We start from the raw sequence: 27,711 nt of genomic DNA, 5'->3' as shown, positions 1-27,711 counted from the left end.
TTTCACGTCTATAAATAAATCAGAAGGGTCCTACACCAGCTCAAGCCAGTGGGTAAAAACTACCTTCCTCCTCTTGCAAAAGCATGGATGATATAGATAAGAATGGAAGTTCTATTCTATACTAAGGAAGCTCCAGACCCTCACACAGCTGGTTTTAACATTTCTTACATAGTGAAATTGAGAGAGGTCCCATCTTGTTGCATAATGGAGTAGGAACAACTCAGCTTGTTGGATAGAGGTACTCAATGAAACCAGCAGGCTCAACCCTTAAAGGAAGAACCAGCCCTCGTGGACAAAGAAAAGAGTACTGTTTCCCTCTGTTGGCCTTGAGAAGTTAGACAAAACAGGAGCAGTAATAAAATGCTCAATTCAGTTTTTAAGGTTTACACCACTAGCTCAAGCACTTCCTTCTTTGGTGTCTTATCTCTGTGATAGACTACTAGCACCATCTCTGCCCTGTTATCTCAGAAATGCTATTTACTTGTCAATAAAGTAATACAAGTCCCTGCTCCTGTCAGTTGAAAAGATTCACTGAGTGTTTAGCCATCACCTCAGGCTTAAGAGAAAAGAACTGTTAGCATGACAAAAATTTACTTTTATCATAATAATCCATAAACATGGTTTAACAAATAGTACAAGGTTTTCAAGTCTCTTGCTTCATCCTCCCCAGAAAACAACTTTTTAGCTGTTCTTACCTTTATGGGACTCAATAAGATCGTCATTATTCTCCATTTATCACTTTTTAAAATTATCTGTTAATTTCTATTATTGAATGAGTTTTGCTCTTAGACATCTCATAACTCACCCATCCACACTTCCCCATTCTCCCAATTTAGTTAGCTGACAATTACTTGATGAACACTGCTGCCATGATGACTAGGCTGAGCCCCATAATTCTAATTTACAAGTTTTGGTAAAACACTTAACGTATTTTCATTTATTTTCTATGTACTTATTAGTAATGCAAGCTCCACACTCTTCAAATGAACCAAAAATTTCCTCACAATATTAAAATACAGGAATTTTTAAATTCTGTCTTGGAATTCCCTTCTGTAACTCTACTTTGCCCTGCTTCAACCAAGACTATACTGTTCTCCAAGCCCAAAGCAAAGGACTCCCGGGACTTCCCACTGTCATTATTCTGGGAATTCTTTTTTGCCTCAGCAGGAGACCACATGGAAAACAGCAGTACTGAGCAAACTTTACTCCAGTAGTTTGCAACAGCACTTAACACCAGCATGCTGGGGTGCCTGGGTGGCTCAGTTTGTTAAGGGTCAGCTTTCAGCTCGGATGATGACCCCAGGGTCCTGAGATCAAGCCCTGCATCAGGATTCCTGCTCAGCGGGGAGCCTGCTTCTCCCTCTCTCTGCTGCTCCCCGTTTGTACGCTGTGTCAAATAAATAAATAAAATCTAAGGAAAAAAAAAAGAACAATGCTAATGCTCTACCTCTCAGGACTCTATCCCCCTACAGTCTAGTTTATGTGCTTCGGTTAACTCTGGGCTAAGGAGCCTGGCTTAATTTGGCATTCACCCAAGTCAACCCCAATTTTGATGCCTGGAAGACTCTTTTACGTCAAAGTTAAGGCCTAACACCAAATCAAACCCCAGTATCACCCTGAAAACAGCTCTAAGTCCTATGACCCATCCAGAATCAGATGGGTTATATCTGGGCCAGATGCCAACGCTACAGAATAGTGTGACCATTCCCATCCCCACCTGACTTCCAGTGATACAACAATCATCTGCACACCCAAGACCTAGACAGAAAGCTACTTGCAGGGGCAAGGTGAGGACAGGTATCTTTGTCGTCTCCACAAGTGTACTTACACATAGTAGGTGACCAGTTAAGTATTTCATGAACTACAAAGCCAGCTCTCAGGTGGATGCTAAGCACACTTTACTCAACAGAAGGAATGGTGGAAGGCTACAGAAAATCCATGTATGAAAGCATTACTCTTAAACTACTGTAGGACTCCTGAGCTAAGTGATAGTATAATTTTGTCTATTTCACAGAGCAGACTACGTAGCCTCAACTCAGAGGTACACCTGACTGGAAGCTTAAACACTAATTTAAAAAAACTTTATTTAAATTGGACTTGCTGATATTTCAACATTAAGTTTTAGAATTCATTTCCACTGTTAATAGTGTTTTGCCTTTTAACAATAATTACAGAGCACAACAGGAATGGAGCATTAAACTAGCCCAGATTTTGACAATCATGAAAAACTGCTCTTAGGTTGTCTGTTAGAGGGAGACCATGCTCTCAAAGGAAAAAGAACGACTCCCTTTAAAATTTTAACCAAACACTGTTTTATAGAGCAAAAATATATTACCTCCATATCTAATCTATGACATGCCATCACCACAGAAAAACTTTCTTCCACTAGTCACATCTAAGTAAAATTCCCTATTTGACATTTTGTACCCCCTACACCATAAGCTCCAGAACTATAGCCAGCACCTACAACAATACTTTACAAAATATCAAATTATTTGTTGAAGCAATGAATACTGTTAGTCTCCATCTTCTGAAACTTGCCAATTCCACCCCTTGGTACAGCAGGGGTGTACCAATGGAAGTGCCGAAGAGTGATGGGTCCAGCTTTTCAGAGAAAAGGGGATCAAAGTAGGCACCACCCTCCAAGAAGTGGGAATGGCAGACCCAGCCAAGGAAGATAAAAGAGACAAATGCAAGTAAAGTAACTATAGACTTTACTCACAATCTTCCCGTTATTGACCACTTCTTTATCTGTAGAAGCTAATAACTCTTTCAACCTTAATCCCCTTAACTCCACCAATAGTCTTCCTGGAACTGTTCTTAAATCACTAGACCTCCCAATCATAGACAGCTTCTGTGTTCAGCAATTATTTGTATTTTGAGGGTTAGAGGAATAAAACAGAATTTTCAGAAAAATGGTGGCTGGGAGTGTTAAATGAGAGAACACATAAATGACCAATCATGGGGTTTCGTACGGAGCAAACATTCAGTAAGTTACAAGTTTATACATACAGGGTTATTTCCATCTTGGCCATCTATCAATCAGCACCAGTCAGGTAGAAGCCTTAAGTAGAAAAATTGAGAAATCACCCAACTAAAGACCAGATCCTTTTTCTTAACTCCCATCACAACCTACCTTTCCTAAAGGCATACAGTAGGTGCTCAATATTTATTGAATGAATGGTTCTAGAAAATACCCTACATAATGCCTTACTATTTATAATGTTAAAACTGGAACCAAGGTACAGACAAAAAAAAAAATCTGGAAGACATTCTATTTTGATAGAAACATGGAACTAAGAGGCAGTAGCTCTTTCTTGCACTCATTCCCAGGCACATTATTAAATACTCTGAAGCTCACTGTTGGGTCCTTTTTCTGTGCCTATCATTCTAAAGGCTCTAAGTACAAGTTAATGAGGTGCTAGTGGTACCATTCAGGTATTCTTTGGATTTTGGCAGAGCTATAAAAACAGATGGTGAAAGGCATCAAAAAAATGTTACTTACTGGCCTAGAGAAGCAGCAGAATGCTGACAGAACCACAACTTTATTTTTCCATATGGCATGAAAAATGAAAGCTTGACCTATTCCTTCAAACGCTTCCTTTTCCTAGAACTCTATCTTGGCAATAAATCAGGCTAGATGTACTGACTGGGTGGGTGGTTAGAATGGTAGTAAGAGGTACGTGATGACTGCTTTGCAAGCAGGGAAAGACCTATATCTCAAAACTACTATTAAGTAGTTGGTTTTATTACAATGGTAGACTAGTGGGAAGAAGTCTTTACTGGAATAAGGCTACCTGCCTGGGTTCTTCTGCACACGACCTCTTTCTCCTTTGGCACCTGTAAGTCCTATCTACAATAAAGTAACTGCAATAATGTTCACCCAGAGCTCAATGTCAAACTTTATACCCTCCCCTTCTCTTCCAGGAACAAATAAAGAATCCAGACACAAGCCCAAGCAAGAACTCTCTCAAAGCACACATACCCTAAGTTGAAAAACCATTTATTTCACGGAAAAAAAAAAAAAGTTACCCAACTCTATGTGTCTACCCGCCACAAGCCTTCGGGCCAAAAAGACTCAGGAACAGGGACACTCTCATCAAGGTCATTCCCAAGTCCAACACCCACTGGAAGCAGGAGGCGGGGAGACAGCACAACCCCCACCACAGTTTCTGCACACAATGAGGCCTGCTGGGAGAACAGAACATAAATGGGAAACTACAGAAGTACTGAAGAACAGGAAGAACGGGAAAATGGGCAGGAAGGAGGAAAGGAAGAGGTGGTCTGAACTTAGCAAGGTAAATTAAGGTCCACGGTTCCTGAGGGACTGAACGTACAGAGCCGAGAACGTCCCGGAGATGGGGTACCACGAAGGGTGTATTCTCATGCACAACCGCAGCTCGGAATTTCAGCCCACACACATCCCACCTGAAAGAGAGCACAATACAGGGGCTTTACAGCAAAGCTCAAAAGGGCTTTCCTACTTAAAACTTCAAAGAACATCTTTATGAAGTCTGGTAACTTGACACTCCTTTTAAGTTTATTTGTACCCATCCCCAGTACCACAATAACCTCTAAAAGTGAAAAGAGCTTGATGGCCAGACAGTAACTGGGAAGGTCAAGCAATCCCAGGCTGGGGCCTTTCTCTAAATTAAACAGCAAATACTTTTTCATGAGAGTAAGCGAAGACAGTGTGTTTCTCTTGATGTTAACATTAGCATTCCTCAGAAAAGGTTATGTCCACATCACAAATTATCACTAGAGGGCAGGAAAAAAAGAAAGGTTTCAATTAGCTCTCTGGGGTAAAAGTCAAAAGTATGTCTGAATCTGGGTTTACTACCAACTTCCAAGTTAAAAATCATTCAAGGTCTAGGTAAAAGTAGCATCAACTGAACAAACTTTAAGACGTGAGGGCATCCAATTCTGCCTAGTGAAGAAACTAAAAGAATGTAGTGGAGGGCATGTGTAAGCTACCTATCAAGTCATTCTTTCTTTTCCAGCCCTATCAGTGATTTCCTATCCAATAATCCTGGGTAAGTCATATACCTTCTGCCTTAACTGAAAGATGAGAGAATATCACTCAGCCTGTCATTACAAAGTTATGGACTGACGGTAATGTCTGGGATACACTGGGGGCTACCCAAAACAAAGGGTGTTGAGAACCACCCTTTAATACAACAGCAATCTCAAACACCTAGAGCCCAAAGCTGGCAAGCATCAGAAAGAATATACTCAAGTAGAGCCAAATGGATCATGAGGCTCAAAATGTATAGCAGAGGAAAAAGCCAGAGGACTCCAGGTAGAGCTGGTGGTTCAAGAGTATTAAATGCCCAGGGGCGCCTGAGTGGCTCAGTCGGTTAAGCGTTTAAGTGTCTGCCTTCGGCTCAGGTCAGAATCCCAGGGTCCTGGGATGGAGCCCCGCATCGGGCTCCCTGCTCAGCGGAGAGCCCGCTTCTCCCTCTCCCTCTGTCTGCTGCTCTGCCTACTTGTGCTCTCTCTCTGTTAAATAAATAAAAATCTTAAAAAAAAAAAAGAGTATTAAATGCCCATAACTAGTGGGAAGATGAGAAGGGAGTGATCTGCTTAAGGCGAAGCTCCCAACCCTTGTGTTCATGCAGATTTGTATTACTATATACCTTGAAGAAGTGGAGTAGGGATATCCAAAGATGGGACTGTTTTTAATTTAAAAAAATAAATAAATAAACAAAGTAAATAGGCTCTTACAGGACAGATTCAAAGACAGAGCAATGGAGGGGGCACTCTATTTAGGGAATGAATCTTGAGCTGAGTGGAGAAGTGGGATTTGAGTCTATGCCCCAGACTCCTTGTTGAAAGCTTTATAAAAATTAAGCTATCTTTTCTGCTCTCTGCCCCAACTTACCATCAAAGAAGTTTTTTCTGTAAAGCCCACAGGGAGTGAACTGTTCAGGAATGTCAGAAAAATGCTGCTTCAAGATTAAGATGATGCCACCTGGGCAGTCGTCATAGTAACTGGGACCCGAGCAGTGATGCCTAGTTAACTAGTTATCAATTTTGTGTTACTATAGGTCATATCCGACCTTTCGCATAGCACGAAGAACAGGAAACCTGCAAACCTTAATAATGTTGCAACCTAGGAATTTCAACAAAGGCTCTGAGAAACAGCACACCTCAGTCTGAATATATGGGTCCCAGGTTCAGTTCAATTACAGCACATAGGTGTGACCCAAGATTCGTCACACCATTCTGTTTTTCCAGGCACAAATAGCATCACATTGACTCCCACTACTAGGAGGCCTGGAAAAATAGCCATGAGGGCTAAGGATGTTTGTTTACGTATTTCAAAAAGTTAGGTAGTTAAGGACTTCTCCCTAGCCTCTGAACCATGCTAGTAACCTTACCCTAACCCAGCAAAAGCAAGCAAGCAGGGCAGCCTAAGTGGAGCCTTTAGGCTGCAGGAGGGATGGCAAAACCAGAACAGGGGACACCCCACCGCTCTCACCTCAAGCCTTAAAAGGCTGAATACCGCGCCCGATCCGCATACTGCTCCCGCTCATACCGGGCCATGTCGTACAGGGAATTCCGCGCGGCCGCCGAAGCTTGGGACAACTCACTCTCATGCCCGTAACCGTAGCCCTCTCCAACAGTGGGGACTGGGGCTGTAGCGCGACGCAGGGGGCTCCGATCCCGCCCGTAATATGAAGTGGAAGCTGCAGTAACAGCAGCAGCGGCTGCTGCAGCAGCAGCAGCTGTAGCAGCAGCAGCTCCTGAGGTCGGCAACAGGTGTCTATCGTAGGGATCAAGAGAGGTGGAGGTGAGGTGACTGGCCATGGCTGTGTTCTGGACTTGTGGCAGCTGGGACAGGGTCTGCTCTGCGTAATTATACGCAGAGGCAGCTGCAGCCGCCACTGCCTCATAGGACCGGGCAGCACGGCAGCGCTTGTAGTAGGCATCGAGCGCTCCGTACGCGTTGTTGTAATACAACGAATCCCCATAGCTCATGGTGTAAGGTGTACGCACTGCTCCATATTGCTCATTATATTGCTCGGTAAAGTCTGCCACTCGGCCCGAACGATCTATCGGACACTCTTTGGACCAGTGCCCCTCTTTCCCGCACCGATAGCAGCCGCTCTGGTCTCCCATCCCGGGCGCAGTCCTAAGCCGGCTGGTGGACAACTGCACGTGCATTCGTTTGCCTTGAAGAAACAGACGCAAGAAGGGTTGCTATCACTCTTAGTCATAGCCCGCGCCCCTACCCCAGACACCGGTCATAGCAATGGCTTTACCTAGACAACTCTAATGCAGGACTCATTGCCAAAAGATTTAAACAAAACAAAAACAAAACAAAAAAGAGAGTCCACTATATAAATTCAATATAATGACCTGATTTCAGGCAAAGATCAATTAGATGAAGAAATGTTTCAGCTCTAACACTAGTTTAATGCTTGTGCCCAAAAAAAAGCCTTTCATCCTTTGCCAACTAACTGTAGACAAAAACTACCCTGAACAATGGCCTACTGTCAAAAGAAACTAAAGTAAGACTCCTCCACAAGATTCTGACATTTCCCATCTTCACTACCAAGACTGAGTTCATTAAGCAGAACAATGCAAAGGCTAGTCCTCTAGCTCCCCACCCCAAAAATCAAAGAGTAAGACCCAAACATCATCTGTGGCTGAATGTGACAGGCAAGTTTCAAGATTTCTGGGAAAAACACTCATGAATTGGGGGAAAAAGGACAATAAATACACACTGACGGACTGCCTTCCCCCTTAACGGAGTCCTTTAAATTAATGGTTCTGACAGTCATTCCACCAAAGATTCTTTAAAATCTGATAGCTAACTTTAGTGACCTCCTAAGGAAACAGGACAGACAATTCACAAGATGCCTGAATTTTTAGAAAGATTTTGAAAAACATGGAAGAAAAAGGGAAAGGAAGGTGAGAAAAAGAGAGAATAACCAGTAATAGTGGATCAAAGAGTTCATTTTAACAAGATTAAAATACTTTTTCTACTTAAACTAGGGATCAGAGAGATTCTAAGAATACACAAAAATACTATCTTTTGATGACAATTACAATTTATACTCTGGAAATAAAAAATACTACTTCTGGAAAACTTAACAAAAAAAGAAACTTTTCAAGAAGTTTAAGGGTTAAATCTTTTCACAGAAAGTTTCCAGCTAACAAGATCTACCAATTTATTGGTAAGCAAAATTCCACCAAAAACTTCCAATGCAATTGGCTATGATGTACCCAAACATGCAGATATGAAAAGTGAACGGTTAGAAGCAAAGGAGAGTCAACAAAAAGGTCTTCTACTCATCTTAACAATACAGAAATTGGTAAACAGACAATTTCACATGCAAAATTAAAATCCTGGGAAGCTGGAAAAGAGAAAAGGAGGTGGAAGGATCAAACTACCCCAAAAAATCCTGCTGTAAACATTACAGTGTAGATACACTGCAAGTTAGGAGCTAAAATAAGCAATTAAGTACCTAACTGTTTTAAAGTGCTCACCTATGTCCCTCTGGCATTTGCCCATGGGACCATTTTGGCACCTAACAAAACAAGTGCAACCAAGGAACTAACCTTGCACATTCATGACATAAAGGTCATTAACTAACGCCCTGATCTAAGGATCTGTCAATTCCAAAGCCAGAAAAAGAAAATAAGTCTTTAAAAATATCTACAATTGAGGTCTTTTAAATGAGCAAACAAGAGAGAATACACCGAACACTGAAAAACTAAAAGGGTCAAAAGACCACCTTCATAAACACTGCTACTCCCTGTACACCTGAACAGTACTAAGGAGAATGACTAATAATAAGAAAAGCAGTGAAAATATAAATAAGCATAAAGAGTACCAGAGAGCCTATAGTTCATATGCCAAGAGTTATGCCATAAGGACAAGTTGTCCTGAATCAGTACACACACTGGCCTCCCCTTACACATGTAACTACTACAAGCAGACACAGCCACCCATTCTATGACTGGGTTAAAGTGAAGTGTGTCCAAAAATTAGGTATCATATCACAAACCCTCCACAAAAGCAGCCTTGACCCCAATTAAGTTGTTGACAGCAAATAATTCTCAACTTACCAATTAAAAAAGAAAAACAAACTAGACCTGAGAGACCAGTGACACTTTTCTTTAATAATGCACAGCAATACCCACGACACAGTGCACCCATTACTTGGGGGAATGATGATCGGACCTCCAGCTCTAAGAAAGGTCCAATTTAAGGGAAATAAACACCCAAAACAGCAGCAATGACTCTTAACAAGAGGAGTACTCAGGAAAAGAAGCAGTAACTACCTTGTCTGGGCTAAAAAGGTTGGAATATACTTTAAAAATATACAAGGAATTGTGGGAGTATCCCGTAACTTGGAAGTAGTTACAACCAAAGGGAAAAGGCTCTTTTTTGATACTGGGGACACAAAAGGGAGGGGTGGAGGGGTGGGAGAAGAGTCAGCAACTCACCATGGTTACCACACTCACCCTCCCGGATTGCCACTCTTGCCATAGGAGCTCAAATCTTAAACCAAGAAAAGATAAAACCTTCCATATAAAGGGACAATCCATACCATTACTCATGCTGCCCTCCAGGCACACTAACAATCTAGCCAATGCTCTAAGGTTAACACCCATCTAAATGCTCTATTCACCAAGGATGTTAAGAGTCCACCCTCCAGTACAGTGAAAAAGCATTGCCATTATTGCCCCCCAAACCCCAATATCTCCTCCTCAGAAACTTCTAAAATCAGACTTTTATTCTGGAGGGGCCTCATCCTCCACCAACAGAACCTCTTGGTAAAAGCATAATAGAACACCGACAAGAGCGATAGCCCTTTAAAGACACCAGTTATCTAAAAACCAGTTATGTAATGACTACTTATCTTTACTGGGAAATTATGAGTTAGGATTGGGGGGTGGTTTAACAGGGATTCTGCTCCCCAAAGTGTTGCTTAGGATGCTCTTACCAGATTCTTCATATGTAAAATGAGGTATAATGCTGATACTGGGCTGAGGCAATAAATTCAGAGTGAACCAACGGAATATGCTCTACCAAGAAAAGGGAAAAAAAACTAAAAAGATAATTGGGGAAATCAAAGGAAAGGATTTCTGTGCTAACAGGCATAAAAGTCTTAGGAGTTCCAAACTAAAGCCATGTGGTAGACACTGACCTAACTAAGGTAAAGCCTCTAAATCCCATGTATTCTCCATTTTAAGTCCATCACCCACAATGCTTCACCATCAACACCAACAGCTGTATCTCTACCCCAAACCCCTCCCTTTACTTATCCAACCTATTTTCTGCATACAGCCTGTGTTCAGCCCTCTTCCCAAAGAGGGTGGTTCACCTTGAAACTCTGTGTTGTCAAGGCCCCTGATGGCCTCCACTGCATCCTCTGCCCGCTCCATGTGTACGAAGGCATAATCTTTCACGATGTCACATTCGATGACTGGGCCATACTCCTCAAACTTGGCCCGAAGCTCTTTGTTGGTACAGGTGGGGCTGATATTGCCCACGTGCAACTTTGTGGAGGTTTTGCTCTTATTCTTGCTGGCTTCCACGTTGATGTTCACCCCGTGTAGCTTGTAGTGGTGCAGGTTGCGTATGGCATCCTCGGCCGCCGTCTTGTCCTCTATGTGCACAAAGCCGTAGTTCTTAATGATGTCACATTCCAGCACCTTCCCATACTGCTCGAAGAGTGAGCGGATCTCCTGCTCTGTGGCCTCCCGGGGCAGGTTTCCAATGAACAGCTTCACCATCTCGACACAGCCTGCATGGGAAGAAACAAAATTTCTAACGAAAGACCTAAGGCTCATGTCAATTAAAACCAAAAACTCTAGGAAATATTTCCAGTTTTCCCTTTCTCTTACATGCCCACCTCCACAGAACAATCAAAGGGAAGTGGGAATATGGAGGCCGACTACAGTACAAACTGCAGAACCCGTAAGAATGAGAAAATGTCTGTAACAGAAAGGTCCTTAGTAGACAAAGGGTTTGAAAAGAGCTGGAAAGCTTCTAACCAAAATGGAAATGAAAATGAGGGCATACATGCAGGGCTAGAGGTACTGGGCTTTTCTATCCACTGTGAGGTCAGAAAACGAAAGTCTAACTACTGGCTGGCTGAACTGTCTACTCAAATTATGAATTAGCTCTTCCTCTCGCAACCGAGCGAGTGGCCACCATTTCCGGAAAACTGGGCCTTATAATAGCTACGTTTTCGGGTTTCCTTTGGAAGAAGTGAACCGGAGACCCGGGCCAGAGAGCAAGGCATGAGGAGAGTACAGGAAGTGCAGGGCTGGGGAACGCCTCTCCCGAGGTGCCATCCTAACGAGCTCCTGCAGAATGGGGAAATGCGTGGCCAGAGAACGGGGCTTCAGACTCATCAGCCAGACAACAATGTCTCAGGGCCCAAGAAATTCTCGAAAAGGGCTTCAATTTTCCTGAGTCTAAGGAAAATGCGGTTATCTATATGGAAACCTCAAGGCAGGAAACCGAGCCAAGTCGGGTAGAAGGCAAGGTGGGGAGAAAGGGTATTCTCGGGGGAGGTCGTGGGGGAAGGGCTGCTTCAGGCTTACCGCGCAATGCCCAGCACCGAGGTCGGCTCTCAGAAACGGGTGCGCAGGCCAATACCCCACTACGATACCTCTGAAGCCCAAAGGAGTGAGGTAAGATTTAACAGGGCAAAAAAAATCTGAGGGGCTTGGAGTCTCTCACCCGCACGGAAATCAGCAGGGTCTCTTCCTCGCGGCGCAGACGCTTCTGACAAAACGCTAAAATGGCGGCGGCCGCAGCAGTGACTCTGGGTAGAAGGGGAGGTGAGTGTACCACCGGATTGGCTGCTCAGTTAAGTTAAAGGCAGGCGTTCCCACAGATCCTCTTCCTGATTGGTTATCACCAACGCCAATTACCTGAGAGGCCGGGAAGAGGTGGAAACGTCAGTAACCCCGGAGCTTTTATGCGAATGCCAATGAGCGCCTACCTCGCGAAGCCGAAGTCACTGATTGGGCAAGAGGTCGGCGTGAGGGAGGAACTACAAACGTGGGCTTCGCCGGCGGGGTGCGGCCCGCCATTAGGCGAAGCGAGCTAGGGCCCCGGTGTGGCGGTCTTTAGCTTCGTGGCGCCAACTTTGTGAAGCTTCCACGTTTTGCCACCGACACGTGCACATCCTGACAGCATCCCCCGCTCCATTTTGCCTTCTCCAAATTTCGCCTTCTACACTCCCAACCACCAACCCCTCCAGCCAGGATGCTATACGATAGCTTAGACCCAAACGCCAGGAAGAAAAATAACGAAGCTTCCCCACCTGAAGAACCAACCTCCTCCTTTGCCCAAGAATCCACACCGTAGCCCTAGAAGTCCCGGAGCTCCCCTCGCATCAAAACTACTGTCATAGATGGTCAAAGGAATTCTGGAAACGGTTAATGGGCGCGGCTTCAATTAGGTTATAACGGCCCCGAAGTTGGCCCGGGTGGAGGCTGCGTTACTCAGGAGGCGCTGAGACCAGTTCCCGCGAGGAACCAGTCTCCCGGGGTGGGTCCAAGATGAAGAAACGGCTTCTCTGTGCGACCTTGGAGATTGAAAAGGCCCCCACCCCGCCCTGAGAAAAAACTGGAGCAGCGAAAGTTTTTTGTTTTATTTTATTGGGCGCCATCAGCCAGAGCTGTAGGTTTAAACTCCTAGAACCGACCTTAGAGGAGCCTAATCACATCCAGCTATAAACAAAATACAATCAAAATAGCATTCTCCAGAGCGTCCGGCTCCCTCATCACATTTTCTTTCTCATCCTTTGGCTTCTTCACATAATCCCATATTCTTTGAGCAAGCAATGACCCTTTGCGAGGCAGCTTTTGAAGAGAGAGTTAAAAGCGGGAGTGGGGAAAAGTGCTGGATGAAAGAACTTAAAGCAGTGAGGTTATCTATGAGGAAAGGGATCATGAGTGAAGATGACATAACATACAACCGTCCAAAGTAGCCCCAGAAAGGGGGGTGGGGGCCATAAAAAGAAAGGAGTCAAAGTTGTGGAAATGAGTTTTAAAACCGGACATGACTCAGGAATCAAATGGTGGAAATCTGGTCAAGACTTATTCTAGGGTGGGAAGAGCAAAGGACCTAAAAACATCAAAATATTTACAGATGTGGTGGTCACTAATCGTGGTCCGTTTTCATTGTGGATTTTGATACTGAAACTCTGAGACTGAGTAAAGGCCATATAATCCGTGATGAAGAAAATCAATTCCGTGTTAGTCAGCTGTGTGTGTGTGCCCTTTTAAAGGGGCCAGCCATCAGATGAGGGTCACCACTCGATCTGCAGGGAAACGCATCTGGTATAGAAATTCTCTCAGCTCCTTTCAGTTTGATCTTCCAAATTTTGTGTGCCCCAACAGCCCTGGAGATAAACTTTCTCCCAAAATACCAAAGCAGATGAGATCCACTCACTCTATAAACTAAGAATCTCTCCAGGTCCAAAGGGGAGAGGACTGGGAATATAAATCTCAGGATCACAATCCATGCCAGTTAGCTGACCACAGCCTCCCCCCGCCCCGCCCCCAACACTCTCAATCTAATTAATTTACCTTCTGAAAGCCTTTAAGGTGGAGTAATAAGTCTCATTTTGCAAGCTCATCCAACTGAGTAAAAGCACATTAAATCATCACCTGATTCTTAAAACCCACTGCGAATGGAAAATTTTCAAATTCACCCTGGTTCTTGCCAGAATCTCCCAATCTCTTTAACAAACACCCACCCCACCCCCACACACACACTATGCTCCACCCCCACACACCCCAAACCCCAACTATGCTCCAGTACACTGGCCTTTTTGTTCCAAGTTCATTCAGACTGGAATGTTCTTTCCCCAAGGTCCTTCAATGGCCAGCCCATCTAAAGACATCCCCCTACTCCAACCCTACCTTGGAACTCCATGCCATGACTTCATGTTATTTTTCCAAATACTTACCACCACTTGAAATCCTATTTGTTCATTCCATCTATTTCTCCTACCTCCCTCCCTCCCCCATCAAATACTTGTTCAAGGCAGGGATCTTTTCTTCTTCCCTACTCTATCCTCAATGTTAACTGCACCTGGAACATGGTAGACACTCAATTATTTGTTGACTAAGTTAACACAAGGGTGAATGAATGCAAGACTTAACTTCTTTTGGAAACCAAAAGGAGAAATACTTTGGATTTTCAGTCAGTATCAGCTTAAGACCATGGACCCTTAGTTCTAAAAACAAGAAGCACTTTTACCCTTATTACCCAGTACGCTTTCCAGTCTCCCTCAAACAGAAAAAGCAGGTGCCCTAAAGCCAGGGGGTAACCTATGCTACAGCTTTTGATCATCAGGATGACCAGCTTGACAAATGCTAAAAAAATGAAGCTTTAGGTAGAAAGATCTGTTTGTAGTTCAAGCATCTCCATACTAATGTTAACCTATCCAACTCTATTTTACTGAGTACTAAAGAAGCTTAATATTCATTCCTTAAAAACCATTAAGGTTTATAAATTAAAAACATCTGGTCTAAATCCTCTACCTTACCAACCCAACTATGCAAAACAATTGAATGCAGAGTTTTAAAAGCACCGTGTCCAGAACACTTTAGATGCCATTTGGGTGATTTTTAATTTGCTGATCAAGTTACCAAGCACCTAAAAGGTAAAGTGACTTGTCCAAAGTCATCTAGAAAGCTGATATCTGTCATAGCCAAGCATAAATATACATTATTCTCACTGCAGATCTTGAAAAGACAAAAGTGCCTGGAGCCTGGACTCTTGGAAGAGAAATAAGGGAAAAATCCAAACTTGGGGGACGGGGAGAAACACTGATGTCAGTGAAAACCATTCAAATGTGAATAAACAATCTATTACTTTCACACCCTTAGGGGTGAATTTATGTAATTTATACATATTAATAACTGGCTCCTGTCCAGAAATGAGTTACTGGTTTAGTAAGAGCACAAATTAAAAACCAGTATTCTCCAGGGATGTCCAGACTGGCCTTCCTTGACTAGGCCAGTCAAGCAAGCTTCCTAAGCTTCCAATTCCACTGGCAGCTACACTCTCTTACCCTCCCCTTACTGTCTTTGCAGGTTTCCTACCCCATACCTTTCTTTTCCATACCCAAGGAGAATCTGATCTCAGGACACTGAAGTGTTGCCTGAGACTGGAAGTGACAAAAACTGGTGTGGCCCATGTCCTACTTCACTCCTAGGTACCACTCATTTAAAAAATCCAATGCTTCACTGTTATTCATATGTGCTGCACTCACTCACACCTACATCCAAAGTCCTTTGCTCAGATGTGTGCTCCACTAGGCCAACCAATCTCCCCAGAATGTTCTAACTCATGTCTGTGAGATAGCTAGCATTAAAGAGCAGTGGCTATTTATGAGGTCCTACACTTGACACATGTTCTCATTTGATCCTTCTACAGTATTATGATTACAAGCAAAGTCCTGGATAGTTAATTCAAAATACTGATTCAATCCCTTGATCTACTTTCCAACTATGTGATCTTAAGAAAAGTTATTTAACCTACAGCCTCAACTTCTCATTTATAAAAGAGGTTTAAAAATACTTAATGGCATTTGGATTACAATGAAGATCAAATGAAATTCCTGTAGGAAATGCACTTTTAACGATGCTTAGCAAGTGTTCAATAAATGTTAGCTATTACCTTCATTTTATAGATGAAAAAACTGAGGCAGAGTTCCTGACATGTCCAAGATCACACAGCTAAGTGATAGAAACATGATTCAAACTCAGGAAACCTGATTTTAGAGCCAACACCCTTAGTCATTCTCTCTGTGCCAAGTCAATTTTCCAACCAAACAAATCCCATTTCCAGAAAGTTTTAACTAGTGGAACTGCCTCTTCCTCATCTTCCACTACCCTAGTATTGTTTAACTGTAACTAGTTCATTGAGGTAGGTCCTTACTCCCCAGATTATAAATTCAAGGCCAGCACAAGGGCTCAGCTACTTGAACACTGTATTTCCAGTACTAGAGACACACAATATTCCAAATGATTTAGAGCTGTACTTGAAATAATTTTAAGAACTCTTTTTTTTCTTGGAATACTCTAGATTCTACCCTTTATGATCTCTCTAAAGATAAATGTAAAACTTAGGTGAATATAAATCTTTCACCTGCTCATCTTTTTTTTTTAAAGATTTTATTTATTTGAGAGAGCGAGAGCACAAGCGGGGGGGGGGGTAAGGCAGAGAGAGAGGGAGAAGCAGACTCCCCGCTGAGCAGGGAGCCCGACGCAGGAGGCTTGATCCCAGGATCCTGGGATCACAACCTAAGCCGAAGGCAGACGCTTAATCGACTGAGCCACCCAGGCGGCCCTCACCTGCTCTCCATCTTATCTTCTCTATTACCCAACCTTCTATTATATACAGTCCATAAATCTAGGAAATTTATTTTCATTATGACCTCAGTCATCCCCTATTACGGTCAGCTTACTTGGCTTGATAGGACAAAATGACTGGAGAACCAACAGTCTATGCAAACACTGGTAGAGCTTAGGTGATTGGGCATGACTAGAAAAGCAGCCTACCCAGAGGCTGACCTCTCAGGGACAGTCCCATTACCTCCAGTACAAGGGATGGGGCCCCAGGCCTATCCCAGACAGAATTTGAAACAAAGTCCAAACCTCAGAAGAGAGCAGACTGACAAGGTTAGAAGCCTCTATGTGATGTTGTTCCAGGAATAAACCATCTTAAACTTCTCCAATGAAGGCCAAGTTGTAGAGGTAATAGATGCAGAAGTGCAAAAATCTGAAGGACACTGGGAGCCCATATTCCCCACCTCTTACCCCAAAACACACATTAAATGTCTGTCCTCCCATTCACTCAACCCAACCATCTCCAAGTTACAGGACCCAGGAACTCAGAAATCCACTAAAAGCAAAGTATGAGGAGTGGGCTATAGGATTAACACAGGTGGCATAATTTAAATAAAAGAGGGAGAAGCGAATTTTAAAACAATCTGCAAGAAAGAAGAGAATGACAAATGTTTTAGCTTTGCAGTCTCTTCTACTTAAACAACGAAAAACCTAAGGGCAGAGACAGCAAGGGCATCAGGATCTGAAGATGACAGGCAGTTAGAGTGATCATCTAGGCCAGGTCACTCTGAAGAACTTGGGCTGCAATAAAGAACACTGGCCCCAAGAGCACATTAAACTGTTTTTCACAGGCACCCTGGGACTGGGGTAGTGGCAGAACCCTCACTGGAGAAAAAGGAAGACAGAAAGCCACACGACAAAGAAATATTACAAATACACAGGCCACAATCACAGCCCTGTAATCAACCAACCCTCTATTTTCCGGAATAATAACCAGAGCTAAGCTTGTTAGCTTGGCCCTCAGATCACCCCACCCTCCCTGCAGAAAAGTAACAAGAAACCTATGAACTCCCCCTCCCAGTCCTGTAAAGAAATGAAAAGGAACAGCAAAGCACCTGGAGGCAAAGCAGTGAGCAGAAAGAGAAGCAAGGAAAAGAGCTATGGCCCCAGTAAACCCCCTGAAATTACCCCAGTTAGCATCCACAAGAACTCATGGTTATAAAGATCATATACTTTTGCCCGCTGGGCAGAGGGAAGAAAACATCTGGGGGCAAGCTACTCTGTCACAGGCAAATTCACAAGAAACCAGTGAGAGGCAGCAAAGAACCCACCTGAACTCCACTTGATTGACACACACAAGTCCCCAAAATCGCCTCGCCCCAGCAGGCTCCCAAATTGAATCTCTAAAGCCCCCTTTCCAAAAGAAACATCAATAGGTTCATCCCCAGCCAGTCTTCTTCTATTCACTCGTTATTAGTAAGCCCAAGCCTCCATCTTGTCCCTGGCTGGAACTTTTTTTTTTTGCCAGGCCCTCTCAACAGCCCCTCTCCCCCTCACCCCAGCCCACCCATCCCAGAATAAAAGTATAAAAAGAATCTTCAATTCCTCACTCTAACCCAACATCCCTACTTGGGTTATGCTTGTACCTCACCCCCTTCCCAATCTGTGAGGATACCTTCAACTATAAACCCAGCAAGAACACATCTGGAAACCCTAACAAATGGAGACAGGGTAAGTGAGTCTCAGGGCACCAATGTGGCAGAAGTTGGCAGGACGCAGGAAGGACGCTCCATGGTGATGGTTCAACAGGCGGAATACCAGGTCTATGGCCAGATCCCCCATACCTGCTTCCGATTGTCCCTGCTCCTTTCTCTAACCACAGGGAAGTACCAGACACTGACATCACCCCTACCCCACCACTGGCTCCCTTCTGGGTCCCAGCTCCAGCACTCACTCAAGTCCACCCCCTGGAGGATCCACTAGACTTGTAAGCACCAAAGCAGCCCATTTCCTCACGTTTCACTTGAGAAGCCATACCCCAGAACCACCCTGCTGGAGCACAGGTTGTTTCTGAACTGGAGACAAGTTAGGGGAAAATGGGCAGTAAATTTACTGCATCTTGGTGTGATCAATTCAAGGGCTGAGAAAAGTCCAAGCAACTTGGTCTGGACTCTCCAGTCCTAAAGATGGCAGACTAGCAGGACGATGATGACCTAAATCCCTCTGGGCAGCAGGAAAATCACTAATTCCCACATTCAAACCTCTTTCCTTATCTGCCCTGGGTTCTCCAGCTGCCTTTCCTTTAGCTATCATGTCTTCCTGGATGTCAAACTGGCTCCTCTGAAACTGAGTGCAATCAAGACAATGACAACCAGGTTTCCAAACTGCAAATTGCCCCAAGTTTTATTTGTACTCCATACAAAAGGGAAAAAAAATCAAGGTTTTCTAACACCACCTACTTGGGGAGATGGGGATGTGGGACTGTGCCACTCAGCATCAGCTAGAACATCAGGGGGTCAGTAGGGATTTGGACATATACCAACCAACTGTCCCGACAGGAACTCAGTCTCAACACAGTCTATAGAGGGACAAAGTCAGGGTCCCCTGGACTGCTGGCACAGCTTGGCGCATAGGAAATGGTTAAGCTAACCCTTTCCTGGCCTCCCTCACATCTAAAAAGAAAAAGGCGCCGCCGACCTCAGCTGCAGGTTGCTTCCCCATCCAGACGACCTTAAATATCGCGCAGAAAAATAAAAGGGAGCCAGGAAAAAATAAAAACATAAAAGAAATTCCCATCCTGGGAGATGGGAGGCAGGGGAAAGGGGAAACCGCAGATCTAGAGCCAGTAGCAAGATTTGCTGCTGAGGCGAAGGAACAAAGTAGGTTACTGCCGAACACTCAAAAGGATCATCTCCTGGGGAAGGCCCACAGGGTAGAGGGGATGAAAAACCGCAAACGGGAGAGGTATGGGCCAGTGGTTATAACCTGGGTCTGCACCCTACCCCACCTTTCCTCTCCTTCCCTCCCTGTGGTGCCCCATCCCAGGACGGCCCTACATGCGGCGCTGGTAGCCAGAGTGCATCTGAGCTGCCCGCAGGTAATCATTATAGGAGCCCGAATAGCGTGCGTAATCGGAATGGGCATCGGGCAGGCGACGGTAATCCAGCGAGGACTTTGTCGGCGAGCGGCGGAACGAAAGCTGCGACTCTGATAAACGGCGGTAATCAGAGAGCTCGGCTAAACGCCGGTCGGAACCATACCTAGTCGAGAGAAGAAGACAGTTGGTGAATGAGACAATTGAGGGGAGGGCTCCAGGTGGGCATGGGGGAGATGCCAATGGGGATAGGGAGGGTGTGATCAGATTGGTCTCCAACAAACAAGATTTTGTCAGAAGGCTCATCACCCTATCCAGGGCAAGAAATCAAGCCTGGTTCAACTCAGTGGGAAACCAAGCCCACCACTGAAGCCCTCCCTTCTCAACTGGCCAAGGTGGATTTGGTCTACATTCCCAAACCACAAACAAACTATCCCCCCTGGGCCCTGCACAGAAAGACCTTGGTTGTTTATCAACAGAACGGCGGACAAAAGCAAGGTCCCCAACTTCCCAAGAGTGGACGCACCTCATACACCTTGCCTTCAGCCAGTGAGTGCTGAAGGGACTACTCTTTCAAACCCACCCCACCAAAGCCAGGACAACCACATAACAGGCTTAAGGATCCTTGAGACGGTGGGAAAGGCTGTGGGCCACAATCCTGCAGGCAGTAGCTCCAATGGCACTTGGGCTAGCCTAGACAGGTGACACTTATCCCAGCCTGACTAGCTGGTACCACCCCAGGCTGAGCACTAACGCTCCACCTGAACCCTGGTGACCAGAGAAGTTCACAGACATCAACCCCCTCGGCCTTTGGACATCCCACAGGAATAGAGGAGAGAAGACCAAGGGAGGGGCCAATGGCTCCACTTTCCCTCCCATGCCAACCTCAGCCCCTTGCCCTAAGCCCCAGCTGGGGGCAGAGGCGGGGGGGCATACAGTACCTTTTCGACATGGCGACAGCCTTTTTGTAGGGATCGTCGTAGCTGGCCCGGGGTGGGGAGAGGCGGGTACGCTCATAGGGCGGCGGGGTGCTGTTGGCGTTGGCAACGGCCCCCTGGGACATGGACAGGTAGGCTGCAGACGGCTGACCTGCCCCATCGTAGGCATTGCCCGGCTGGCCACGGTAGGAGGCAGCAGCCTGGGGATGCTGCTGGGCAGCATAGGAAGCAGCCAATGAGGCTGACGACTGAGTGCGGTACGGAGCTGCCAGGGTGGCAGAAGGCTGGGCCCCGTAGGCAGCTGCAGCACCATAGGAGCCAGTGGCCGCAGCAGCTGACTGAGCCCCATAGGAGCCGGACAGGCCCATTGATGCTTGAGCCCCATAACTATTCAGCTGGGTCTGAACAACCGGCTGGGCCCCATAGGAGCCAGCCATTGGGGTAGTGGCTTGTGCAGCGTAGGCGGCTGGTTGGCTGGCATAGGCAGCAGCTGTAGCTGGCTGTGCCACATAGGCAGCCGGCTGGGAAGAGTAGGAAGCAGCCTGTTGTGCAGCATACGGGGCGGACTGGGCATTGTAAGAGGCCGAGGGCTGGGCATTGTAAGAAGCTGCCTGGGCCCCATAAGCTAGTGAGGAGGCTGCAGACTGGGCCCCATAGGAGGCTGCCTGGGCCCCATACGAGCCTAGGGAGGAAGCTGCTCCCTGGGTGTTGTAGGAGGAGGCAGCCGCGCGAACCCCATAGGAAGAGGCAGCCTGCGCGCCGTAAGACGATGGCTGGTTACCATAGGAGGCAAGGGAGGAACCCTGAGCCCCATAGGAGTTGAGCGAGGAAGCCGCAGCTGGCTGACCCCCGTAGGAGGAGAGGGCCGAGGCCGAGGGCTGGGCTCCACCATATGGGCCAAGCGAGGAAGCTGCGGCAGACTGGGAGCTAGGGCTAGCCAGCTGGCCCCTATATGGGGCCCCAAGGGAGACAGAGGGCTGAGCGCGGTAAGAGGCTGCCTGGGCGGTCATGGGCTGAGTCCGATAGCCGACACCCAAAGAGGCAGAAGGCTGGGCCCTGTAGGCAGCTCCCAGCGACACTGAGGGCTGGGCCCGGTAGGTGGCTGGCTGGGCCGTCAGAGGAGCCACATAGGAGGCTCGGGGAGGTGAACGGCGCAGGGGGCTGCGGTCGCGACCAAAGAAGGGTGGTGTGGGCTGACGGGCTTGCCCATCAAAGCCACCAGTGCTGTTGCCAAAAGCCTGCTGGTAGTCGAAGGTGGCAGAGAAGCCACCAGTTCCAGGGAATGCCGTATCCCCAGCCCCTGGTTTCTTGGTCTTGTCCCCAGACTGGATAGCCAGGCCGGGCCCCTTCTTCTGACCCTTGGTTGAGAGTTCCACGTTGATGCGCTTGCCCTTCACTTCTTTGCCGTTGAGCTGCGCGATGGCGGCTTTGGCATCTGCTTCCTTCTCCATGTGAACAAACGCGTAGTCTGATAAAGCAGCAGACAGAGGGTTAGCAATTAGGGGGGCAGGGCATGCTACCTGATGGGTCCCAAACTGGACACACAACAGCACCCAGCTGTTGCCAGCTACCTCCAGGCCTCCAAACCCTCCTCTCCAGGAGTATGTCATAAAACATGGCTCCCACATAACAAAGCTTCCAGACTGTCCCAAGCAGTCACCTTTCCCTATGGCCTTCTCCCCATTCTTCCCTTTCCCCCTGCTACCTTTCTGGCGAGAGAAGAAAGAACAAAGATGAACTAACACAGGAGAAAAATCTTTCCAGCTCCTCTAAGTGTAAACCACCAGCCAAAACACAGAAAGGGTTCCTGGATCACTCAATTATTTAGTGTTCTCTAATCCAAGTCACCAAACACTACTGCTCACCTTTGAAGCTTAACTCTGAAACACTAGAAATGACCACTATGTCTTAGCATGACCCATGTCTCAGCCCAGGGTCCAGTTAAAGCGGGAGAGCTAGACTGCAACACACAGTTCATTAAATTCCTCCAATGTGATCTCCCCTTTTCTCAGAGTACTTCCGTTTTCAAAGTATTTCCATGCACAGGCCTTCATTTGGGCCTCACAACAATCCTGTGAGGCAAGCAGAGCAAAGGATCATTATCTCCATTTTATAGGTGGGCAAACATGCTCAGAGAATTTATATGGCTTGCCCTAAATCAAAATCAGAGCCAGGAACAGAATCTCAGTTCTTCCGTGCCCCTTCACTATACCAGTCTATCCCTGAGAAGTCAATGTGTAAGGTAGGACCGTGTAACATGACTAGAAATTTTAAACTTAGAACAGGAAAAGCTGGAACCCATTTAAGCCAATGAGGTGTGGGAATGGAAATCAAGCCTCCTGGCTGAGTTCAGGCTCAAGCCCCCTCCCCCAGGCTCATAGCCTCTACTTGTTCCTCTTCAAAGGACAGAAATATACCTTACCCCTTGCACGCCTGTTCACAGAGCGATTGTTTACAGGAAAGAGCTGGTTTCCTAGCTTCAAGGTGAGAAGCTGCAACTACTGCAGCTTGCAGTCTCTGCTAAGCAGGTTACCCTTGAGGTCCTCATTCAGGATCTGAATGAGCTGTGGTGGGATACAGACTTAAGACAAGACGCTGATCTCAATGTCCTACTCATCTACCACACAGAAGGAGGCTATATTAGATTAGAAGGGGGAGGAGTGGGAAGAAATTCTTATTCGTGTCCAAACTCACAAACCACAATGGTGCAAGCAGGGTATGAAAAACAATGACAAGATCATGCTCATGGGAAATAAGGTCATGCACTTAAACCCATCTGAATCTGTGGCTACTTAGTACCAAGTACCAGGACCCCATCTCTCTCACATCAGTTTAGGAAATGAAGAACTACCTGAATGAAATCACTAAAATTCCATTCTTGAAGATAAGAAATCCTTTTAAATAGCCTTGAAATAAGTATCCTCTAATTTCTAGAAATTTTCATACCGGGATGCCCCCTCTAGCTGTTCTGAGAGAGCAAGTCATTTTTCTCAATGTGAGGCAATGCCACCAACCTGCGTCTCTTACACATGAAAATAAAAATATAATCAATAAGTCAGAAGTACGGTATAGCACAAGGAATCCTGAGTTAGGCACTTAAAAGCCTCAGTTATAGATCCTGATATCACTGACTTGCCAAATCTGTCCTACCCACCTCAGAGTTAGGAGATTCAAATAAGAAAATAAAAGTGCCTTGCAAAATATAAATAGCTATATAATGATAAAGAATTATGATGATTATTTAAGCCTGATTATGATGATTATTTAACCATAGGCTTCTCTCCCTACAGAATATTATCCTTCATTTGTAATAACAAAAAACAAGAGCTACCATACCGTTTGTATATGCAAACTTAGAACTGCCAGACATGACAAAAAAAAACAAAATGAACCATCACAACTCTCAGTCCTCACACCCCCATGGTCAGAACCTGATTTCTTATCTACCAATTAAGGCAAAAGTGTTCCTTTTGGTTTAGCCACAGGGTACTAGAACTCTCCTATGGTCTCTCACCTCCACTCTGGGTAAAGGTAGCTAAAAATAGATACTGGTGGTCAGAGATCTCCTTAAAAGCAGAGGCTGGGCTGACCCTCCAGAGAATGCAATGGCAAACAGAAAATGGGAGCTTGTAGGCAGATTAAGGTAAATGGAAAAAAATCTCCAGGCACTATGAGAGAATATTAATGAATGGTATTATAGTCCTGGCTAACCTACCCACAGATTCCTGAGACTGTAACAAGCTAGGGAAAAACACCCAAAAACAAAAACTTCAAACAGTTTACAAGAGCAACAGGACATCCCACTGTCTACTCCCTATTTAGCTGGGTTTTGTTAAGAAACAGACCAAGTTGAAATTTGAAAACTCAGATTTCACATGTAAAATTCAATTGACCACCCAGATGAGTTATATCACTGCTTTTTATCACTGGTTTTTAAAAAAGCCATCAGACAGAATTATAACCAATTTACATCAAAAAGTTCCTAAGCCAGACGTTATAAAGAGAAGTGGGACTTGGGTTGTCCAGCTGATTCAATCACATCAGGGCTAACCCTATCACAGTCAGTAGCCAAACCAAGACCTAGCCCTATCAAAAATGCCCAGGAACCCACTTAATCCTAGGACGATGAAAAACCAGAAATCTAGAGAACTCCAACTGCCTGAAGAGCTAGTTCAGTGGCTAGTAACCACTGAAAGAAATCCACTGCATTTAAAGGCACTAGCAAACAATGTTTTACACAGATCACCTATTGATCTGGTGGCATCACAATTCCTCTAGCATCAAAGTTAAGAGAATCCAGAAAAATGAATTTTCCTATCTGAGAAGAGTAGAAATCTCTTAACTTTAAACTACAGATTTGTGTACAGGAGGGTAAAATGGCCACCTACAAAAAAAAAAAAAGAGAGGAAACCGTTTCCTCTTCTGCCTTTCAGACCTCCCCTGAAGCCTAAATGGTTCCTAAAGCTGTCAGCAACTTACATACTTCATCTTTGAACACCCAACAGAATGTAACCCATGGACAGTAGTTACAATCCACTGTTGCTATGGAGATTTTTGCTCTATAAATCAAATCATATCTAAGCTTCAGGGGTAACCAAGCAACTGTTTTTCCTCTGTGAAATAAAACAGAACTGATGGTCCTGTGCAACCCCAAGCTTCTGTGCTTTTCAAAGACCTCACAGCCCAACACCAGAAGACTCGATCATCGAATGCCCATTCCCAACCCAAGAAATTAGTTTTTATAAAGCCAGAACCAGTCTCTTCTGCTACATTCCCAACTTAAAAACTTCACTTTCTTTTACCCGAGAGAGACAGAAAAGCCTCAGTGGAGAATATGATAGTCAAATCTTTCCCAGAGCCTCTTACAGCAAAGTGTATCAGGACCTCTGTTATGTACCACGGTAACTATAAATAACAGCTAACCACCACTCCCTGATGCAGTTAACACATTTCTCCTAACTCAATGTTTACAAAAGGATAAAACAGACAAAACTTTCACTTTCTCACTAAGAGTGAGCCAGGAGTTCTATAAACCACATGCAGTGATCCACTTCACCCTCCCCACCACTGTCACTTGGTCTCAGTCCAGAGCGTATCCAGGCAAATTTTTGGTTTCTCTACCACCTGAAAGCAAGCTTCTTGACCAATGAGTTCCATGGAGACTGTCCCCTCAGATGCTAGTTTCTAGATTCCCAATCTAGTAGTCATCTTGCCTGAGAAGCACAAAAGAAACTTGGTAGATCAATTAAACACAAAACTCTCATAATGAGTCATGTACCCCCATCCATTTCCTGGCCAGATGCCCTTCCTACTCTAACTTTAAACAAAAGCAAAAATCAGTGCACCATACAGCCTGCCTTAGAGCACCCAGTAGGAAAGCCTGATTCCGGACATTCGCAGACTTGCATAACCTGAGTTGAGGGAAATAGAATGTGGCATTAATGCAGAGCAAGGAACTGCTCCTAGCAGTGGAGACTATGACCCTTTACATTCTCCGAGTTATAAAAAGGACAAAGAATGGCCCAAAAGATAAGCCTTTCCAGGAGAGCAAATGAAGTGTCTTGGTGGAAATAAGGACCTGCACTCATTTATTTCCTATCCCCAAAACTTTTCACACCAGGTAAGGGAAGGTATGAATCCAACACTAGGAGCAGGGCATCAGATGCTCCCCCAGGTTGCATGCTTCAAGATGGCAAAGCAAAGTTAACTCTGATCTGTTCCCAGAGGAAAAGAAACTGGCCACAACCACAAGGGCTATCCCACCAAACCTTGCCAACATAAAAGAAAAAGAACTTACAGGATAGAAACCTAGACTACAAAAGTCAACTGGGTCCCAAAAAGGAAGTCGGGCCTAAATTACAGTGATACATTTTTCTCGAAGGCAAACTAGGGATCTACCCTAAGGATCAGACTACTCCAGCAAAGACGAACAGCAAGTAAATCTGTTTTGCCAATGTTTAACGAAGACCTCTCACGCACCCCTCTCCATGTCCCCCTCAGCCACAGAGTATGCCCCCTCGCAAAATCACCGAACACTGCCCTGAGGGCATGGGCTGGCAAGTAGAAGCTAAGGAAGAGGCCTTGATAAAACAGGCCTCCTTCCACATTCAAAAGGTCCGGGTTTCCAGTTTATAGATGTAAAATCGAGCCCAAAGAAAAAAACCCAAGTTTGAGGGACTTGGAAAACAGCGTTGCCACGCCTAACCCACCTAACAATATTCAAAGGCCAAAGTGATTCGGAAGGGGCCCCTTCTGTACCCACGAGTAACTACACCCATGAGTAGACCCATGCCACACAAAGCTGTAAGATCCCAGCCCGAGAAACGTCCAAGGGCCCCGTTACCTTCCGCTCGGGAGCATTCATCGGGAGGGAACACGAGGGTGGCCTTGGGGCGTCAGCCCCCACCTTTTCCCTCTTCCCTTGCTCTCTGACCGACGTCTGGAGAGAAAGTGGGGAAGTGGCGAAATCTTCCCCGCTCCATGATCCGGCTTGTGCCCGTCACTTCCCAATTTCCGCTCGGTGCCAGGCCCAGGAGACCAGTGGAAGGCGCGCCCCCGGTACACTCGCAAGTCTCTCAGGCGCGTCCCCGGCCCCGTAGCTCGGCTCACATTGGCCGCCGAACCCACCCAGAGCCGCTTCCTCCCATCTGGAGAATGGTGCTTGGACCGCAGGGGAGGAGGGTGGCTCTACCCAACGCTCCCCCAACACCTCAGGCCTCGCTCCCGCGGACTTCCCCACCCTCCCCAACCGCGCCGTGACCGACCCCCGGGAAAGGGGCGTGGCTAACAAGCAGAGTGCCCAGAGCGCGCCCGCGCCCCCGCCCCCGCGCGCCCCCGCGTTACCTTTCACCACGTCACACTCGATGACGCGTCCGCGGCGCTCGAAGAGGCTGCGCAATTCCTGGCTCGTGCACGCAGCCGACACATTGCCCACGAAAATCTTCCAAGTGTTAAGAGGCCGTGGGCGCGACATCTCCACCACGAGCGCGCGCCCCGGCCGCAGCTCGTGGCCGTGCAGGGCCTCGATGGCGCGCAGCGCGCCTGCGTTCTCGCGCATGTGCACGAAGGCGAACTGTTTCATGACGGCGCAGCTCATGACCGTGCCGTAGGGCGCGAAGAGGGCTGCTAGCTCCTCTGGCGTTGTATCCGCCCCATCGACGTTTCCCACGAATATCTTCATTTTGCCGCCGCAGCCGCCTTCCCGGAGAGCCGGGACCTCTCCTCCAGCGACAGGCGAGACGTCCGACCGGCCGGCAGTCCTCCCCAGGAATGGCTGGCGACGGAGAACCCCGCCGCGCAGGCGCTCTGACCTAGCCAATCGGGGCCGACACCCCGCGCGTC

At 46.1% G+C, this 27,711-nt stretch overlaps 2 protein-coding genes across 6 annotated transcripts; both read right to left on the bottom strand.

Moving 5' to 3' along the window:
* LOC118016105 (RNA-binding protein 4) lies at positions 1 to 11,879 on the bottom strand. Of its 3 annotated transcripts, none has more exons than XM_035013344.1 (4): positions 11,708 to 11,879; positions 10,341 to 10,763; positions 6,482 to 7,175; positions 1 to 4,428 (listed from the first exon to the last, which is right to left on the bottom strand). In XM_035013344.1, exons 2-3 carry the CDS (start codon positions 10,750 to 10,752, stop codon positions 6,490 to 6,492), a joined length of 1,098 nt encoding a protein of 365 aa, XP_034869235.1. In that variant the 5' UTR covers positions 10,753 to 10,763; positions 11,708 to 11,879; the 3' UTR covers positions 1 to 4,428; positions 6,482 to 6,489. The 3 variants fall into 3 exon arrangements, with proteins under 3 accessions (XP_034869235.1, XP_034869234.1, XP_034869236.1); XM_035013343.1 differs by having other exon boundaries at positions 11,569 to 11,755; XM_035013345.1 differs by lacking the exon at positions 6,482 to 7,175 and having other exon boundaries at positions 11,569 to 11,750.
* LOC118016104 (RNA-binding protein 14) lies at positions 11,816 to 27,711 on the bottom strand. 3 transcript variants are annotated; one of them, XM_035013340.1, is made up of 3 exons: positions 27,214 to 27,550; positions 20,374 to 21,838; positions 18,723 to 19,598 (listed from the first exon to the last, which is right to left on the bottom strand). In XM_035013340.1, the coding sequence occupies exons 1-3, from the start codon at positions 27,548 to 27,550 to the stop codon at positions 19,391 to 19,393; spliced, it is 2,010 nt and encodes a 669-aa protein (XP_034869231.1). In that variant the 3' UTR covers positions 18,723 to 19,390. The 3 variants fall into 3 exon arrangements, with proteins under 3 accessions (XP_034869233.1, XP_034869231.1, XP_034869232.1); XM_035013341.1 differs by having other exon boundaries at positions 21,728 to 21,838; XM_035013342.1 differs by lacking the exons at positions 18,723 to 19,598; positions 20,374 to 21,838 and adding an exon at positions 11,816 to 11,901 and having other exon boundaries at positions 27,214 to 27,711.

Source organism: Mirounga leonina, unplaced genomic scaffold (assembly GCF_011800145.1).
Source record: "Mirounga leonina isolate KUSES-001 unplaced genomic scaffold, KU_Mleo_1.0 Mir_166, whole genome shotgun sequence".
In the NCBI taxonomy this organism is placed as follows: domain Eukaryota; kingdom Metazoa; phylum Chordata; class Mammalia; order Carnivora; family Phocidae; genus Mirounga; species Mirounga leonina.
Note: the sequence above shows the minus strand (reverse complement) of the source record. Positions and strands in the feature narration are given on the sequence as shown.